The sequence below is a fragment of the Acanthochromis polyacanthus genome, chromosome 9, assembly GCF_021347895.1.
Source record: "Acanthochromis polyacanthus isolate Apoly-LR-REF ecotype Palm Island chromosome 9, KAUST_Apoly_ChrSc, whole genome shotgun sequence".
Taxonomy (NCBI): Eukaryota; Metazoa; Chordata; class Actinopteri; family Pomacentridae; genus Acanthochromis; species Acanthochromis polyacanthus.
In genome coordinates, this window is record NC_067121.1 from 34,553,310 (window position 1) to 34,574,410 (window position 21,101).

Below are 21,101 nucleotides of genomic sequence, written 5' to 3' on the forward strand. Positions count from 1 at the left end.
GATCCATATTCCCACAGAATAGCATCATACAGCAACACCAATCATACATACTATAACATAAAAAAGGATATATTTTTTATTTCAGTTTCATAACCAAGCTGTTCTGCATATCATTTACACAATGATTACAATCAGTATACTGCAGTTGTAAGCTGTGTTTCCCTTTGCTTTCTGAAATAGGAATTGTTGAATTAGAAAAAAGTTATGTGTAACAACATAATTTGATAATATTTTGTAATAGTTTTTTGTAGCTTGAGGTGGTTTTTGACTTTTTTCAGAACAAGTTAATGCACATACTGAGAGATGGAAACACCTTTTGTGAATAAGTTCTGACTTGGCTAACATTTAACTCACTTGACTGATGAGCTGTTTCTGCTTCTTTTGTTGTCTTAATCTCCGGAAGGCATGAAACATGACTAATACTAGCTGAGGATCAAGAATAATTCTAATTTTTTTGACTGAAAACAATTTCTGAAGACATCTCTTCATTTTCTCTTGCAGATTAACAAAGTTTTGTTTCTTCTTCAACTTTGAAGATAGATAGACGACGACACGATGTGGCCTAGTTTATTCATTTGTTTTGTTTCAAATTTGCTTGGCATCTATGTGAAACAAAGCTATATCAACTAATGTTACAATAGTTGTGGCGGTAATAGTGACATGAGTGAATAGCTTCTTAGCCTAGCTACTGAGCTTAGCAGGTACTATAATGGTCTTCTGGACTTAAAAGCGGACATCTTTGAGGAGGGCAACCCAGATTATCACGGTTTTTCTAGTCCAGGAGCATGTCAAACTACAGTGGCTGGAAGTCTGCCCACAGCTAACAACCTGGTTTATTGAAGCAGTGCGGAGATGCTGTGAAGTGAGAAGAAAGTCAGATCAGTCCACATAAAAATGCCCAAAACAGTAAACAGTTCCACTGCACATTCTTACCCATGTTTTGCTTTTTCCTCTGAAATCCTACTGCCTGGATTGATTGATTTTCATGCTACAGATGAATGTAAATCAATACTGTGACCGAGGAGTGAAAGTGGTTTCACTGAAAATAGCCTGGAGCCAGTCACAATTTCAAAATCAGTTCAGCCTGAGGTCAATGTGTCTAAAATTAAACCCAATTAGTTTAGCCTTGTGTTGCGTATTTCTCTGTACTTCCCATCACTTCTCTGTTCTTGGTTGTCTCTCATCTGTTATGTTGCATTCTTTCCTTTTTATCCCCTTCCCACTATTCCTGCTTTTCACTCTACGTTTGGTTGCTGGTGCACTAATAAAACCACAGGGGCAAGAAAAATATAAATAATGCTATAATGTGTGAAGTAAAATTTAGTAAGGCTAGAAGCAGAGCACTAATTTATGACTGTATTCAGCATAAACAGTTTCTAGCGAGCGCTGACTGTGTTCAAAAACACCAACTAAGCTGGCTCGCTTGACCTTTTTGCTTTGCGTGTAAAGCTCACATTATCACCCACCCCCAAAGATGAAATTTGGACAGGGATGTTAAGTTTGAGTGAGATCCTGCTTGAAAGGGACAGATGGATGAAGGAATGAACAAACGTTTGTTCATTTGTTCGTCCATCTGTCCCTCACACACATATTATCATGGACACAGTTGATCAGATTATGACAGAAGTGGGAGTAATGATGCATCCCACCACCACATTCTGGCATTTTTTAGATTACATTGACAATGTCACAATTAATGGTTAAAGAGCATATCTGTGGAGCTGCTGAGAAACAGACACAGTTTTCATTAAAATGAGTATTGTGCTTTGCTAAACTTGCAACTGTTTCCTAAAAGTAGGACCAGAAAAACCACCAGAAACCACGTGGGCAGTGTTTAACTAGACTGCTATGCACCATAAAACATCAAATTTGAGACTTTGAGTCTTTGTATAACCTTTAATTTCTGCATTTTTAGACACTTTACACACAATTTATTTCATTTTTGCCTGTAGTTATGGAGTCTGAAAATGATTCTGGAACCACTGGATTTAGATTACTTATCTAACGTACATATTTCACCCTCTTTACACAATGTCACACCTGTTTTAATATCTGCTAATGCTAATGGAACCACATACTGCAGCTGCTCTTTACTTGAAGCATTCACTGGTGACACCTGTGTTTTACTGTGGAGAGGGTACACAGACATTTCCGCTCATTTGCTTTCTTTTAGAGACTGAGATTATCATACACCTGCACATTATGTAGCTACAGAGCTGATTCACCTAGCTTGGCAAAAACACTGGAAGATTTGGGAGCTGGCTAACCAGCTAGCCTGTTCAAAGATGAATAATAAACCAACAAACACCCTCCAGCTGGGCGATCAGAGGACATTTTTAATATTTCCATATCGGTATTTAATCATGCTGAGGTAAAGTGGTCTCGTTTTACACAGTCACAGTTTTAATCATGTAAGGTAACAAATCCAGGAATATCACATTTACCTTCCCAAACAGTGTGTAATATTGAGCAACTGGGTTACTATTATTTGTCTTGTGTCTGAGAATATGAATTACCAGAGTTTGACACATCCTGATTATGATCAAAACTGGGATCAGTCTAATAACTGGAATGGTGAGTAACTGAGTAAGAAATTGCACAATTGATGCCAGTCAAGAATTTTATTCAGAGAAGACTCCTAGCTCCCAGTGTGTTTAAAGAGCTTTTAATTTAATCTGTCTTCAAAGTGTTGTGGTTTTCTTCAGGATGCACCGGTGGGGCAAAGGAGAAAAGCTGAATCGATTCACGAGGTCACCCTCTGCTCAAATATATTGTTGTATTCCTGTTTATGTGTCTGGTGTTGAAAGATCGAGGCAAATGTTTGTTTTTTTGCTCATATCCTGATGTAAAATCGATTATTCAGAGAGCCTTTTCCAAATGTCACTGTGTATATATCCGAGTCATCTCCTTAACAGTGAGTAAGTGGCTTGTTTACTTGTGGGGATAAGAGGTTTGTTTACTTGCACAGTTCCACTCTGGACAACTGCCTGCTCTTTACCGAAGACCGCACTTTTTTTTTTTTTTTTATGTCTCCTTTCCACAACTAGTTTTTAGTGTGTTGTTTATGCCCCTGGGAACAAATAAGCCTCCTTCCTCTGTCTGTGCGATGCGTCTGTCTGTGCCAGTCGAGGTGAGCTGTCGTGATGCAGGAGACCTGCTGATGTCACTCTGAGTGTTTGTTGCTTAAGTCTCCTGAGAGACAGACCATCTCGAATGAATCATCAGGCTTGACAGTCACTGGAAGGGCCTGGTGAGCTCCGAATTGCAAGTGAATCAGAGGTAACTATTATAGACATGAATAAAACATAGGAGGAGGTAGCTGATTATTTAAATGAGCTTTCAAAATCATCATTACTCTGCGTGCCTCTCTAAATTCCTGATTTTGCCTACCTTGTGCTCACAGTTGTTGGCAGTTCTTCACCTCTAAATATCCTTTTCCTCATTACTCCTTTGCTTTTTCATCATCTCTGTCCTGTCTCATCTCATTTGTAATTTTTCACACTGTTCCTTGGCCTTTCCAATCTCAACCTGTTTCAGAATCTTCGTGCTCCATCTCCTCTTTCGTTCCTCTATTTGTTCAGCTGTCCTTCTCGTGACTTTTGCCACAGTGATATCTTGTTCTGTCAGATTTGCTGCAGCCATGCCCGCCATCGTCAACCTCCTCTTCAACGTGGTCTCCACCAACACCACCATCTCCTTCACCGTGGTGCTGCCGATGGTCAGCCTGGTCTCTCTCCTGGTGGGGGTCGGAGGTCACCTCCTGCTGTGGCTGGTGCTGGTGAGGAACCCCCGCAGTCGCTCCAAGCCGAGCTCCGTCCTCCTCCTCAACCTCAGCCTGGCCGACCTGGGCGCCCTGCTCACGCTGCCATGTGTGCTTCTGAGCGCTAGTTTCCAGAACTGGCAGCTCGGCGGTGCGACCTGCGTCCTCCTGGGATTCATGACTTCAGTGACGGTGGGAGTGGAGATCTTCAGCCTGGCGGCGCTGTCGGTGTTGAGGTATCGCATCGTTGCACCACGGACAAGGCCACCTACTACTCTGACACAAGTGTGAGTATCATCTTGCAAGTGGAGGTGGGTTTGTGAAAGTAAAAAAACCTTTATGTAATTAGATGATTTTTTTTTAAAATTATTATCATTAGACAATCCAGGTAAAATCCCTTAGAGTGTTAATGCCCCTGCAAGGGATATCTTTTTTATATTGCCTCTAGACCTCTAATCAAACTCATTTGAGTTCAGGGGTCACATTCAGCCCAATTTGATCACAAGTTGGCCGGAACAGTAAAATCAGAAGATAATAACCTATAAATCACCATAACTCCAAATTTTCCTTTGTTTTAGTGCAGAAAAGATACGTTCTGAAAAATTTCACATTTAAGAAATTAGAACTAGAAGTTTGTGCTGGGTTGAGTTTCAGTTCAACCGCTGGGTCAGTGTTGGGTGGGTGGAATGAGTAGGCAAAATGTGATCTAAATTTCGTTTTCTCATTTAGACTTTCTGTGGAAATGTGCCCGCAGCTCAAAATTTATGGCTGCATGGACAGTCTGCATAGCAACTATGCTACAAGGGCAAAAGTGCAAATGTTTGGCAGTAGTGTGCATGCACAGAATACTTACTGCACAAAGAGTCCTCCAAGCCAAATCTCACAAACTAGAAAAGAAGTAAAATAACAAAACGACTATGCATCTGTCGTGTGGATCCACATGGAATTAGAATCAAAGCTTTACACTCTCTGATAAACCAGCCTCAACATCAAGTTCAACTGAAAATAAGCAACAAGGACGTGAAATGTTGCTTCACATCTCCTGCATTCATTCATTTTTACTTAAGAAAACTTTTATTTCTTTCATGAGAGCACCTAAAAGCTCCACAAACGTCTGGCACAAATGGTATGAAGAATGTATGTGGGCAACATGGTGGAGCTAAACACTCTGATATTTCACTCTGGAAGTAGTGGAGAACAATACAGAGCTAAAAGGAGAGCGTCTATTGGAATTGTACTCATTGGGTGATAAGACACAACCTCAGATGGATGCTGATGTTTCTCTGAGTGTGCTAGATGATGTGAAAATATTTCATTATTTTTGTTGCTCACATGTTAGTAGTATTTTTAGATTTAGTGATTGATTCTGCTAAAGTAAAGGCGCCTTCAGATGCATATAGACACTGGAAATTAGCCATATGCTACAAATTCAACATAAACACAAGTCTTATGAATCTGGAGTTGAGTTGATGTCAATCTTTCCCAGCAGACTTGTGTATATAGTCTTACACCATAAATAAACATATTCTCTGACTCCTTTTCCCACAGGTTATATGTTGTTGTAGCCATTTGGCTGGTCTCATTAACCATGGCGTTACCAAAGGTCACCTACGTCCACTTTGATGGCGGTTGCACATGGTCAGTCGGCCAAGATGAGTGGTTGTTCTTCCTGGTTCCTGCCTTCCTTGTTTACTACGTGGCCCCTCTCCTCTGCATCGCCATCAACTGTGGCCTGATCATCTCCCACCTCCACCGCTGCAGGGGAACACTGGCTGCGGACAGACGCAACAAGAAAGCTACCGCCCTGCTCATTGGTTCAACACTGGTTTTTGCAGTTAGCTGGTTGCCGTACTATGCGGTCGAGTTTGTCAATGTCATGTCTCCTTATATTAGCTCAGCAGCTTCTCCCATTAACAGATTTGGAGGTAAGCTGCCTTCTACTTCCTCTCCATTGTATTCGTCAGCCACCACGCCGGAGTCAAGCAAGCAAACACCAACGAGTGTGTCCCTGCTGTGGGAAGTGGCATCCTTGACGGCCATTTTGTTGGTGTGTCTAGCACCGTGCTGGAACCCACCACTGTACTTCCTGTTGTCACGTCCGGCTGTGCGTCAGCTCCGGGCTCTTCTGCCTTCTTTCCTTCAAGAGCATTTGGGTAAAAAACCAGCACAGCGCTGGCAGATCGCTCCTGCTCCTCCCCCCCAACACCTGCCAATCGCTCAACCTCCAGCAGAGTCACTTACTCACCAAACCCCGACACACAGACTGACTCAGTAAAGATTCACACAGCTGTGCTCACTCATACGCTCCCATGAGATTACTGTTCATATTTACCTTCCCAAGAAACACTGTAAATATATGATTCACGACATGGCTCGCATTACATGCTATCATGGTTGTTTAGATGCTTCTGTGGTCATAGTCGCATCCTTTTTGCTCTTGTAATGCATATAAAGAGGCTCCTGGCAACAGTGTGAGAAGCTCTCAAATAGATGGCAGTGTATCATAAACAGAATGTGCTGTGTGCCATAAAAAACACAAGATTTAGATTCCTCATCCCAGTGCCAGAGCCACAAAGCAACTTACTGTTCTGGCAATGAGGAGCTTGCAGAGGAGGAGAGCTGGAAAACTGATATGATTAAAAAGAAAATGTTACAGCCACATAAAGCAGTTTCTGTTTATATCTCTTCGTCATATACAAATTCAGGTCAGTGAACTTAAAGAAATGTGTTTAAGAGCTCCCACATGGGACCTCAACTTGCAGTCTTAACAGCCTTTTTCAGGGACTGAAGGACATCTGGTGAGCCCACACTGACTGACATAACATCCAAGCAAATATAAAGCAAAATCTCAGTGGAGTTTCTAAATAGGTATTTAAAAAAGCATCTGATAAGTATGACGTATAGGATGTGCACATTATGAGAAGAGCTGTGCTGTGTTTTTGGAAGCGGCCACAGGACATCATCTGGTAGATTAAGAAAAGAAAATGCAATCCCATCACCCCACTGCTAAGCTGTCTGACAGAGCAAAAACACAGGGGACACAGTGTGCCATGCCTGGAAAGCTCCCTGTAAAGCTCAGTAGCAGCATTGTCTAAATTCAATGTCATCTCTATAACCTTATGAAAAGACGCCTCCTTGACTTATGAGAACCTTTAACGGAAGCTGACTTGTTTTTGTTCTGAACTTGAATGCAGAGAAGTGCTTATTTAACAGGGATTTGACACAAAGGATCACATCAGAGGATGAATGCGTGGAAAAAATTACATCTTAACAAGTGGAGCCCATCTGCATCCGGAGTGGTTTAATATCACAATGTAAAGGGCATGTCGAGTACTTGCCATGGTCAGGGGCTTTGTTTGACAAATTGGCTGAGGGAGAGTAATTGGATTTTTTTTTGTTGTCAGGCCATTCAGTTTGAGATATGTAGAGCAGTGGTGTGACTTCATTTGGAAGTTGGAATCAGTTGAGCTGCCCTGAAATATTATATAATGGGGGTGTTTTGCAGCCAAGAAAAGAATAATGGAGAGGGATGAATTAATATTTGAATGTGAAAAGCAACAGGACAACATTTGGGGGTTTTGTTAATTTGCCCTTTTGTGGAGCATTAGCGGAGAAGAGCATTATCGCCCCCATATTTGTCTGCTACATTTGAAGCTACACCAGCTAGGTGAGCATACAGATTAGAAACGGTAAAACAAAAGGGTCTGCACTGTCTGAAGGTAATAAATCCACTTACCAGCACCTCTTATAATTAAGATCTCATATCTATTTGAGTCCATATAAAAGCCAGTGTTATATTATTGACAGGTTGTGATTTTATGGGCTTACGTGTGACCCTGCTAGCTACTCCTTTTTCCTTTACCTGTTCTGAATGATTAGCAGAAATGATCTTTTTTAACAACCAGATACATCCCAGTGAGGTTTACAATCTCCTACTGAAGGAAATCCTGAGCAGGATGAAGTTTTAGACAGGACAATACAATATTGAACCCACAAAACAATCAATAGTAAAAACCTAAACTCCCTCTCCAGTAGTTGATTGAATCATCTTTGTGTTATCAAAGTTACATCTGTAGGTTTTTTTCCAGTGGAAATAATCCTCTCATGCCTTGAAATGGCTTAAATGTAATTCTACATCCTGCCTTTCTCACCACTCACGGCAGTCCAAGCACCAACTCAGTTACAACCCAGCTTAAAGACTGTGTAAATACTTTACAAAACATAATAGCTAGTTGTAATATTATAGTCATTCAACCATGCATTTTCAAACCAGAATCCAATTTTGAAGAACAGTAATAGTTGACAGGATTGGTCCTTTAGGTTTGTTCCATCTGAAACCTGGTGGTTAGCACTTTCGTCTTGCAGCAAGAAGATCCCCGGTTCAAATCCCGGCCTGGGATCTTTCTGCATGGAGTTTGCATGTTCTCCCTGTGCATGCGTGGGTTTTCTCCGGGCACTCCGGCTTCCTCCCACAGTCCAAAAATATGCTGAGGTGAATTGATCACTCTAAATTGTCCGAAGGTGTGAATGTGAGTGTGATTGTTTGTCTATATATGTAGCCCTGTGACAGACTGGTGACCTGTCTAGGGTGTCCCCTGCCTTTGCCCGAGTCAGCTGGGATAGGCTCTAGCACCCCCCGCGACCCTAGTGAGGATAAAGCGGTGTATAGAGAATGGATGGATGGATGGACGTGTACACTGCAATTTCAAAGTGGAAACACCAGCAAACTGGCATTGATTGAGTATCTCACTGATGGTATACCTTCCAAGATAGAAAAACACCACATGGACATGTTACCAAGGTTTAGAACTTCTTCATCAGCTCAAATGTTGTGTCATGTTTTTTATAGGCTCCACTTTTTCACTTCAGTTGAGACACTGCCCTAAAACCTTCTACCAACTACACACGAGTGCAATCAAATAGAATTTTCCTCAGTAATATTCATTTATAACACTTGTCACTGGATGAGTAAAAATAATTCAGTTCCAGGTGTCTCATTATCTCAATCTGCAGGTGGCAGACGTGTGATGATGATAAACACGTATAATATCTCAGCTCCTGCGGGTGTCCTCACCAGTCCGGTCATAAATCCTGCCTTGGTTACCTCTTGACCTTCTGACATCGCCCCGATTGGAAGGCTGAATCTTCAAATAGCAGACCACAGCGTTGCCGTTAGCGGGGACCAGGCATTTGTTGTCGATACCGTCTTGGTGGCTAATGAAAGCACTTATCTCTGTCATCTGTCTGCGCTGTGATCCTCTCATGCAGCGTGAGGCACTAGCGAGCCCTGATGCCCTGATGAGACTTAATTAAGTCTGCAGATTAGCGAAAGCTTAAAATATAAGTCAGGCTCAGTGGGCCCACAGAGAGGATCGTTGCCATTTCCATTCAGAGCGTTTATTGAAGCCCAGACGTGTCTGGAGGCCTGATGTACTCCTAATAAACACTGTGAGCCCAAACGGTGAGGAAAATGGGCCCCAAAGTGAAGCTGATAAGATTAATAATCGGGATTCGGGAGATAGTTATTAGAAGAGAAGGGACTTCTCATTGTCTGGAAGGGTGTTTAGAAGAGGTACTGATTCTGTGTGTGACAGTAAGACCGCACACTAAATACCTAATGGCCTTAAAAGCATGTCAGGTCATTGAGCACTGTTTAAATCCCACAGGGGGGTGCTGTTAAATGCAAAGTTGTGGTCACATAGTTATTCACAAATCTGCCTTTAGCCAGGACATTCACATAGCATGACTGATGCTCTGCAATACACCTGCAACCATACGAACTGAAAATAATGGAAAGAAGTTTTAGAGCACGTTTATTATGAATTCATTCATTTGACACCAACTTTGTTGTTTTGTCAGAAACAAATTCAATGCACTTCAAAGGAAAAAAAACAACTAGAGTTTCTTTGTTGCTTTTGTTTTGAATGGCTTTGAATAAAGTGAATTAATTTTATGTTTGCGTCAATGAGATAAACTAAACCACTGAACTCGTCATTTGTAAATTTGGGGATTTTTACATGCTTGCTGGTGTGTTGCAGCATTATGTTTCCTTTCATCATTGCTCTTGTACATTTAAACACATTTACACTGTAACTATCCCTGTGCTATGAAGCAGATTTTGGCTTTATCGAGTTAACTTCAGGTCTGACTTTCACTTCTTACCAGTGCATATCACCACGGCAGCTCATGCTGAAATCCTAACCTGCTCTGGTTTAACATTGAATGTATCATCGCCTTCTGACCAATCAGTTCTCCTAGAAAAATGTCATCAGCATTCCTCAAAGATTGCATAGATGAAGAGCGATATATCCCAAAACTAGAAACTGATTAAAACACTAAAGCCTTACATCCTATATGTTGACCTCATAATATTTGCATTGAGCCTACTAATCAGTTTGAATGATGTTTTTATAATTGTTTTTTGCTTGTTCCCAACAACTCCAAGGTTACAGCTGAAAGAATGAAGCTGTCTGACTCGCCATAAGAGCGAGACTGAATGTGAGATCACTGAATTCATGCTCCACGTGACCAGGAAATATGTTTTATATTTAATACTTGATTATTTAAACATTAAACAATTGGTCTTTTTTGTGAGTAGCATAAAAGGACTGCATTTGTAATCTTGTGATGCATAATAATAAGTTAAATAATAAATCCATGCCTCTGAAGGTTGCAAAGATAAAAGACTTCCGATTTGCATCACCGACTGTTTGAGTTTGAGTTCTTGTATGTTGAGCACAGAAGTGGCAATCTGGAGAAAAAAGATGGAGCAGAAAGTTCTTTTTTTTCTTTTCTGCTTTATCATATACTGGAGGAAAGGGAACTAACCCAACATTTACTATTAACATATTATCTTCCCTCGCTAAAGCTCCACTTGCAAAGTCCACCATATTCTCAAAAATCCAACCGATACGCAGTGAATCTTGGGATTGGTTGGGCCGAAAATGTTATAAACACAACACTGACATAATATTACACTTTAAGTCAGTATGGAAAACCTGTTTGCAACTTTATACATCTAGCAACTATAGAGCAATATTATCATTCTTGTGTTGTGTTTCTGGCCACTTGATGGATTTAGGTACAATATTGTCTTTCTGCTTTTCCTTCAGTTTGGTCTCCACCAAGGTGTGGCCCCTCAGCGGCTAAATGTACTGAAGAGGTCCAAAAAATCTTTCTTTTTTTTAAAGCAGGTACTGTATATCCTGGAAAGCCTGACCAGGATGAAGTTTCAGACAGGACAACATAATATTGAACACGCAAAACAATCAATAGTAAAAACCTAAAATCTCTCTCTAGTAGTTGATTAAATCATCTTTGTGATATCAAAGTTACATCTATAGAATTTCTTTCAGTGGAAATATTGCTCTCATGCCTTGAAATGTTAAAACTCCACATCTTTGCTTTGCGTCTTTCTTTGTTTCCATATTTCTCACCACTCATTTCAGTCCAAGCACACCAACTCACCTTTAAGACAGCTTCAAGACTGGAAAAATACTTAACATAATAGTACGTTGTAATATTAGAATAATTGGATCCTTCTTCTGCATTTAAAGGTACCTTCAAAGTATGACCACCTTTGTCACCCCGCTGTAACGCCTTTCACACAGAATGCTGCTACAGCTCTGAAACTCGGTCTTTTCAGCGCCACAAGAGAAACTAACCTACGTGGCTAAATGAAGCATCTTCGTTGTTAAGGTGTTCGCTTCAATCTGAGAGCTTGTTTCTGCTCGACAAGTTGTGGTGACGTAGTTCTGAAAACTCTACCTCTTTTGGTCTGAGTTTTGTGACTCCCCTCAGGCAGTGTGCTGAAGCCAGCAATACAAATCCTGTTTTCAATTGTGGGTTTTTGAAATAGCAAGAGAAGGATTTGCCTGAAGCTGATACATGAGTGTTAGTTGAGCTGGAGCGTTTTCTGTCTGAAAATATAAAATTAGGCTCTTTAAATAGTGTTTTGTCTCCTCTCAGGGAATACTTGCTTTTAGCTACTTAATAATCCACTTCTGTACGTTTAGCTAGATGCTAACCCTTTTCAATCTGCCATGTGATTAAAAGGCAACTCACTGAACACACACTGTTAGAAAAAAAGTTTTTACGATTAAATTCATGTTTTTCTGTTCATTATGGTGATGTCTTTACAAATTCCATAGTAATTTATTATGGAAACAGTTACTTCTTAATAAAAAATGACTGGATATCACTAAAATGTCAAGTAAATAACGTCAGAATTTCATAATAAAATGGAAAATGCAAAATAACAAATTGCATCTGTGTCCAAGAAATCACTTTCAACTAAGTTTCCCATTACAAAAACACCTCTGAAGTAAATGTATTAATTCCAGATCACAGTTTTACGACAATATTTTTATAAATAACTTTACATTTCAATTTTACTCAAATTGTATATATAATATTTGAGAAGAATCTCTCTTAAAATGCCATGTGGTGTTTGGTTATAGGCGGCCATGTTGATTTTCAGCCTGAAAACAGCAACAATGTCAACAATGACACCTCCCAACTATGTTCCAAAAAGTTCTGCAATTATATCTTGACCCGATAGCAAATATCCACACTGCAGCTGCCTGAGAGCTGGAATAATGCCAGGGAACCAGGCTTCTTGACATTACTGCCAAGTGTTCGCTGCTACTGGCCTGAAAGTTGGAACTCCAATCTTCCTCTCACTGGAAGCGAGGAATGAGTGGAGCACTTTCATTCAGGCTGGATTCATTTTAAATTCAGGAGAATAAATATGATTCAGGTCAGCTTCCAAATGGCAATGAGACCAGACATCAACGTCTGCATGCTTAACACAGGATGTCACAGAGTAATAATGGGGATTTTTAACATGCATGGCAGGAGGCAAAAGACTTACTGATGAGGACTTTTGAATGAGAATGAAAAGGGGAGATATGAAGAGTTAGCATCAGAAGGCATTAAAGTGAGCCGTGTTTAATGAGAGCGCAGACATAACCTTGACTTGGAGGCTGACATCATTATAAACGTTAAGACTTGATTTAAAAGCAGCTGCAACAACATGCTTGTTTGTTTTTATGTATCTGAGGAGCTTTAGCGACCTTCAGTCTGGAATCCTTACACAACCCTATAAAATGTTTTTTCTTCTATATACCGCTTTCAGTGTCCTCTGCGGCTCATTGCAGTCACTGCGAGCGGTAAACTTGGATTGACACGTGACCGAAAAAAGGCTCAACTCAGGGACAGAATGTGACAGTCAGACATGACGTGTAATGCTGATTGTGTTTCTCATGTTTGACAGATGTGACATGAGACTGAGGTATTGTCAGACCAAGAGGGGGTTTGGAAATAAATCGAAGCAATGAATTTTCCAGTGAGGTAAATTTACAGTCACAATGTGTTCCGTTGGCATTGGAACTCCCCTCCCTGGAAACTACTCTGCAGGGAAGGATGGAGGGAGGTTATTGCTTTTCAATTCAAGGTTACCTGCTATTGTTTTTGCTGGGGGGATTTAGCATGTGGTCCTGTGATTGACTGGTGACCTGTCCAGGGTGCTCACCGCCTCTCACCCGGTGTCACCGGGGGATAAGCTTTAGGTCTTGGACTGTAGGAGGAAGTCATGTTGGCACAGGAGGAAAAATACAATCCACACAGAATGGCCTCAGTCAATCAGCAAGTTTAAACCTACACTGTAGAAAATCTTTAGTTTTCATAGTAATTTTTGAAGAGTTTGCCAGTTTTGTTACATTATACATAATAAATAAGTAAATTTTTTTGGGGAAAGAAATGATAAATTGGGTGTTACCCATTAACCCTGTAAAACTCACAGTTGCAGAAATACATCAGTTCAATTTAAATATATATATATATATATATATATGTTTGTGTGTGTGTATGTATATGTGTATGTATGTATGTATATATATATATATATATATGTTTTGTAAGGGTAACCCTAACCCTTGTAAAAGTCCCGCAATTATATATGGAGCCATACAATTTTACTAAATTTAAATCAGTCAGAAGGTCTTTTTTAGATCATTTTAGAGTTTCTACAGATGTTTAATCTTTTTTATTCTACTTATGTTTTCTGGCACCCCTTCTTTTACAGTGTAGGTTCATCTGTGAGGCATCCATTACATCAATACCACCTCTCGGTCCACACAATAAACTTCCCGTCATGTGTAAAATTGATGCAATGCTCCTTTAAATCCTAAATAAACTCATCAGCTGATCTCCTTCTCTGCAAATAGGGCGAAAACATCGTTTTTTCTATCATTTTGAAAGCTGCTTCACATTATTTGTCTAAGGTGGAGTCCTCACTGTTAAACCTCTTTTCTCTGTGCAAACATTCATTGTCTCTCTGCCTCCCTCTGGCGGCCACAAGGACGGCTGCTCCAGCCTCCATCCAGGATGAAACGCACTGGAGAGAAGTCCAAACCTGGTGTTTAACCAAAGGCGCGATTGGAGGAACCTGCGCGTCTGGTTTGATATTTATACTGGAGAGGAAGGAGGTTCAGGGCTTCACCTCCTTCTCCTCATCCCTCCCTTCCTCCACCTCCAATCCAACCCACTGGAAGATCACTCCATCCTACTCGGTCAAGGACGCGCCCCCAACACACACTTAGCAGAGAGAGAGAGGGAGGGGGATGCAGGTATTAACTGGAGGTGGGGAAGGAGGCGCAGTGACTGCTGGCCGCTGGGACTCCAAAGGGACAGGAGAGGATGTGTGGTGGTGCCGATAGCTTCCTTCTTCCTCTGAGAAGTCGCCTGATATTCCAAGCGGAGGTTCAGCCTGTCCATCCACATCCATCCTACTACTACTACTAGCACCAGTTTTTCGCCTCTCCTTCCCAGTGGGCAGAAAAAGGGGGATTTTTACGCGCCGGAGTGGGGGAGAACAACAACATGTCAAATAGATCGTGGTGCGTCTCTTTTGTGCGCCGTGCGTTGCCGCCTTTGTGAGAGTGATGCCTGGTCTGCAGCCAGCACAGATGACTTGAAGCACACAGCACTTGTTCCACAAAGAGAAGATTCATTGATAACCATGGCTGACCAGGTAAGGCGACTGATATTTTCCACCTCCAGTCTGTGCGCTCTGCACAATAGCCGAGGCAGACCAAACACACCTGGTAGGCTCTGATCTTTTTTTTTTCTGCTGCACACTTTGGTTTCTCCCAGTTACACTGTCTACATGTGGCAATCCAATGTAGAATATGAAGCATTTGTTGCTCCCTAATGGTTTTTTAGTTGTTAATCTCATTATCGCATGGACTTCCAGTGCGCCTCAGCTACTTTTACGCATTTTTTATGTGCTTTGTAACATTTTTAATCCCTATTTGTTAGATTATCTGTCATAATTTCTGACCCCCAATAGGTGTGACATGGTTCAAGCTTTGCTGCTGGGCATCCTTGTGAATGATTAGCCAGCTGGTCGCTTCTTGGATCTCTCATTTATCTCCATGTAATTCCACAGACACTGTTTGGAGTGAAAAGTCCAGCAGACGGAGCTCAGAGTTAGCAGCCTGCAGAGGCTGAAGCAGCAGGAGTGTCACTGTGTAAATGGGGTTGTAAAGATGAAAGAATGAAAACACTGCCTGTAGTATGAATTTTGTATTGTGCGCTGTTGTTTGGCCCAGTTTCTCCACAGCCTGGCGGGAGAAGCAGATTAACCCCTGACACACAGCTCAGCCTGCGGTCACAGGCTGCGGGCTCTGCGTGTGCAGCTCTTCTGAGCGCGGCGCACAATAAATGCAGCCTAATTGATTTGTTCGTTCAATTAACCTAATACCTGACTGAGGTGTGCGTGGGTGCGCGTGTGATAGAGTGTGTGTAACCAGCTACACAACTGTCACCAGCAGCCACACCTTGATTACCCATTAGCAACAACAACAGTACTACTGTACACAAACAGATCAGCCTACACAACATGTTATATGCTCCTAACCTTTACTATTGTATACTATGCAACTTTACACTACACAACAGGGTATTGTGACATTGTATATAACAGTAAACTCTAATATTGCACTGCTATATACTGTATTATACTATACTATACCATATCAATGTATATATATTGTATAAAACACTACACTGTTATATATCATACAGTAGTATACACGACACATTGTTATTTTGCCTACCAACCTATACTACTATACTATACTATACATACTAGATATACTACTTACTTGTATCACACCTTACTATATATAGACTAAATGACAATAAACTGCATTATATTGTGTAGTATACATAACACACTTTTATATAGCCTACTTTACTATAATACTATATTATGCTATGCTATGCTATGCTATGCTATACAACAACATGCTACACATGATAATGCTATATATTAGCCTGTATTCTGCTATACCATACACAATAATACACTGCACAACATGACATGGGTATATACTATATTAGACAGTAGTATACACAACACACTGTTATACATTCTACTAACCAGTACTATACTAACCAGTACTATACTATACTATACTATACTATACTATACTATACTATACTACATGATGCAATAACCTGTTTTATATCCTGTGTCATATGCCATATACAGTAATACATTACACAACAGTGCACTGTAATATGGTCTACTAACCTATACTGTACATGCTATAACACTGTATTCTGCTATACATTATGCAGTATATAATGTATGAGGCAGTAAACACCTCACTAAACTTTACTCTGCTTTTTATTCTGCACTACATTTACATTTAATGCTATGAAGCGCACTATACAATACAATGCTGTGCAATACATATATTTCTCTACTATTATTCGACTGCATATTTACAGTATGTAATGCTGCTAATGCTATGCTAAGTTAAGGAGGCAGAATTTAAAGGAAGCTGTGAAAGCTCAAACTCATACAACTCTTCATGAAGCAAAGGTCCCAGTTCATTAAGTACACCGGTGCAATCTAACAATGTAATCCAATCCGGTATGACATCGCCGGGGTAAACTAACCTAGTTTTTGATGACAGCCTCTGAATAAGAGGTGTGCAGCTCAGTGTAATTTGTGAGACTTTCCTCGATGGTGGTGCTGAACTGGATTATATTATATTCTAGTGTGCTGCAGTTATTGTGTCAATCCCCTTTAATTAAGTGCCAGTACTGTACTTAGCTGTGCCACAGGCAGACACCGAGTCACAGATGCCCAGCGGTGCTGCTGAAGCTAGATTAATTGCTGTATTAATATTGATGAGGGTCGTCCATGGTTGACCTGCTGAGGCTGCAGAACACACACACACACACACTATCACACACTTGCACACCAGGCTTACCCACGCTCACAGTTTTTACAGCTAAATTATTGTTCTGGGGGGAAAAAAACCTCAGCAGATATTCCCCTTTAGAAACAACTCAGGATTTAGATCAAGGCTTTATGTTTTTGACCTATATTCATGTGAAGTCATGCTGATGTACACAACATACAGAGTGGAGCCACCTGACTACACTTATTACACACGGTCATTCCACACAGATGGAGTCTTTTTCCCCTGTCCCTTGTGTTTCCTTCTCTATATAAATACCTCATCTTCTTTTTCTCTGGTCTCCACCTCAACCAGATGTCGTTCTGCATCTTTTTATACTATATTCTGTCTCTTCCTGTATCTTCCTCACATCCCCACCTTCCTCCAGTCTGCATCCTTATCAGCATATTTCTCACTGCCATTCATTTGTCTCACCTTCATTGTTAACACCTCCCACTTCTTTACACACAGTGGAATCACCTTTCCCCTCACTCTCCAGCGATAATGCCGACTAGAAAAGGCAGCGTTACAGGTAGATCTGCAGCCTGTTTGGAACTTTAAAACGATTTCAAAGCCAGGAATAAAACAGCCGCCAGCAGCTCCATGTGTCGTCACGCCTTGTGGCCCTTTTCTAGACTTACACATAAGTCTCTCTTTTTATCCGTCTCAATTTCATTCCAGTACAGTATGTTTCTCACCACGGCGCCCCCCCTGCGGCGAGGGAGCACGCCCCTGCCTGTCAAGCACCAGCTGCGACGGGAAGAGGCCGTATCCGAGGACTGTGATTGGATCCCGGGCCTGGAGGAACCTACCACGTTGCCTATCAGTGACACAGCGGTGCCTGGAGATGAGTCCTTCAGCCAGTCGGCGGTTGCCCAGCCAGCTTACCAAAGCCATGGTGGGGCGCTGAGGATAGTGCTGCTGGGACAGAATGGCGTGGGCAAGTCATCATTGGCCTTATCTCTGGCCGGGCAGTCGGACAGATCCCTCTCTATAGACTCGGAGACGCAAGCATGTGGTAAAGGCCTGGACAGGGATTGATGGAGTGTGTTTTTGTGTGTATGTGCAGCTGTGTTAGGAATGTAAACTTTTTGTCAATGTTGCTTCAAGGCTTCCTTTTACCAGATGAGGTAGCTTGGCATAACTAACAATATCGTATAAAGGTACATGTTCAGTAGATCCAGCAATTTCCAACATCCCATTCACTGTCTATGTGAAACGCACCGCATTGCATGCCAGTCTGGTTGTGGTGTGTTTTGAGCTGCGATCCGGTGCGTCTCCCTGGAGCAGGCCACTCGCATTTGCATAAAGTAGACTAGACTTCTACTTTATGCACATTTGATGCGCCTTGCGGAGGTTCGACGCACCACGAAACTTCAGTCAACTGGTGAACTAAAACGAGGACAGATTTAGCTAGGTTATTTCTAACAGGTTATTTCTCGCCTAAAATGCTTTCAGAAATACTTTTTGCTGAACTGTTTTCGTAATAAAGAGAACAGCTCCCGAGTCGATCCGTTTGTCCAATCAGGCGCTGGCAAGATAGTTTGAGAAGAAGGTCGGCAGGAGTTGAACACTGGCTACTGTCCTCAAGTACATGCCCACCAAGTGCGTAATTTTCAGATGTGATGCGTTTACACGCAGGAAAAATGCATCTAGCGGACACGTAGCATAAGTCTTGACCTTAATATCTAAATTAGACAGTTGAATTTGCATTCATTGTGATACTGCAGGGTCCTGACTGCAATACTTAAACTACTCAGATGAACTTACATAATAAATAATACTATGGGGTCTTAACCTGCTCTGGCTCAACAGCTGTTGTTTTAAATGTGGTGCATAAATAACAGTAACCTGACTTGACTCGACCTTTAGAAAAGCTTATTTCAGAAACTTACTCTGGAGATAAATTTGTGAAAGACCAGTGTATCCTTTCCTCATCCAGCCTGAAAATCAGTTCACCCAAACACAGATTTAGACATTAAAGGTCCCATATTGTGTCCCCTTTCAGCAAGTTAATCAAAGTCTCACAGGTCCTCACAGTTTATTTTTAAGTTATTCGGCTTTATGAAACCAAGTTTACTCGTAAATGGGCTGTTTTGTTCTACAAACCAATGAGCTGCTGCCGTTCCTGCCTCCTTCAGGAAGAAAACTCTGTCAATCTATGTAGTTAGTCAGATGTTATAAAGCCCCTGGGTTGAATTATTACTGGCTTGTAAAGCGAGGAGGCTTTACTGTGAATGTCTTCATATCTTAACAGTTTTTATTTTGCACGTCCAAGTTTACAACAACCACGAAACACAATAAAAATAGATTTTTCACCATTTGGGACCTTTAATGCATTTTTATGGAATCATCCTGGTTATTGCTAATTTGTTGTCTTGGCAACAGTTGAATGAGAAGATTGATAAACATGTAGCATGTTGGATGAGACTGATGGTCAATAAATAGTATGTTACTTTTGCTAGTGCATAAAGGCACAAGCAAAAGGCAAAAACTAGCTAGCTTGACTCTATACAAAGGCTTCGGTACAAAGCCAAAGTTAAGACCAATGATGTTTTCCTAGAGAGGTCTAAAAGTTTCCATTTTTTCCAGGTTTTATGCTTTAGTTATGTATTAAGCAGACAGAAATTAGTCAGACTGCTAGGGACCAATCAACAGCAGTGGTTTCTCCCTGTTTTTAGTGTTAATGCTAAGCTAAGTCAACCAGCTGCTAGCTGTAGATTAATATTTAATAGAAAGCCCTGTGCGCAGCCTGGATCTCCTCAGCTACCCAAAGGGTACATATGGCTATTGACTGTGTCCCTGAGGGTATATTTCTACTCTGGATTCATCTTGCATTATATTTGCTAAAGATGTTCTTGATTTTCTTTTCCCTCTCCTGTGGCCTCTGTCAGTCAGAAGCTCAATCTGTCACACAGCTCACCGGTGATAACCAGCTCTGCTCCTCAAGCCTTCAAGCAGCCGATCGATAAGTCAGTGCCACTAAGAGGCGACTGGTCTCCCTCATGCATAAAGTCAACTCGCCCCTGACTCAGGCCATACAGTATTCATTACTGCCCATGTTGTACACTGGGATTCATGCATCATAAATGGACAAAAAAAAGCACTTTCAACCGGGGAGGCTTGTACATGTTTCCACAATGCTGCTCTCATGCAGGGTGCTAAAATATTCCAGTGAAAATCACAAAGTATGAAAAAAAAAATACTCAACACCTATTTAATTAACATTTTTTGATAGTTTTGAACAGATGCTCCTGCATTGTATCAGCTGTGAGTGAAATAATACCTTACCGAACGATACGCACCTTCGCCAAGTAATTACTAGAAAACACCAGTTACTAGTTAACACCGGGGGATTTGGTGAGCTTATACCTTAAAATAGGTAACACGTTCATCATTGTGACTTTTGCAATCACATCTATGACTAAAACTGGGTTGTAATGACAGGTGGTATAGTTTGCAAGGGTGTGACTCACTTTTCAGTACATGGTTTATTTCTTGATACACCTACAAAGATTTTTTTTAACATATTCAGAAAGGAAATATGCAGTGATTGCACTGGTTAGTTTCTCCTTTTTCAAATGAGAATACATCAAAGAGAAACTCCATTCTCCCAAAAAGAAGATTGTTCTTTCTGCTAGCAAAATCCCATCCTGCAATTAATTGATCGCAGCAACAAGTCAGTCTGTGTTGTCCAAAAACCCATAAAGATGCATCAGATTTGCACAGGATGACACATTTATTATGATGAACTGTAGCATAACAGTCTCGTATGTATTCTCGCCGGTGCACTCCATATCAGTTAATCTGCTGCTGAAAATAGTCCCCCAATAAAGCTACGACTTAGTTCCATTTCACGTAATGCCCAGGAGATTTAAGAAATTAGTTTTAGCTTTTGAAAATGAAATTATATTTTGGTGACCCATTTTTAAAGATTTGCCTCTCAATAAGAATAAATGAGCTCAGAGCTGAGAGCCACGTATCAGGTAGGACTGACAGCTGGGCTAAAACATTTGGTTTTCTTTTCATTTTGACAATAACAAAAATATAGAATACCACCAGCCTTCAAATATGAAAATTTCATA

At 41.0% G+C, this 21,101-nt stretch overlaps 2 protein-coding genes across 2 annotated transcripts in view; both read left to right on the forward strand.

Annotated features, from left to right (window-relative positions):
• The first annotated feature begins 228 nt into the window (after positions 1-228).
• Positions 229-13,975, forward strand: si:ch211-119o8.4 (somatostatin receptor type 5). The gene is made up of 2 exons (XM_051953218.1): positions 229-4,047; positions 5,309-13,975. Exons 1-2 carry the CDS (start codon positions 3,641-3,643, stop codon positions 6,033-6,035), a joined length of 1,134 nt encoding a protein of 377 aa, XP_051809178.1. The 5' UTR covers positions 229-3,640; the 3' UTR covers positions 6,036-13,975.
• Positions 13,976-14,175: 200 nt separating this feature from the next.
• rem2 (RAS (RAD and GEM)-like GTP binding 2) overlaps positions 14,176-21,101 on the forward strand; it is a 30,796-nt gene continuing 23,870 nt past the window's right edge. The window contains exons 1-2 of the mRNA XM_022205119.2: positions 14,176-14,792; positions 17,698-18,034. Of these exons, the coding sequence (XP_022060811.1) occupies positions 14,781-14,792; positions 17,698-18,034 (349 nt within the window). The 5' untranslated portion in view covers positions 14,176-14,780. The remainder of the gene's footprint in view (positions 14,793-17,697; positions 18,035-21,101) is intronic.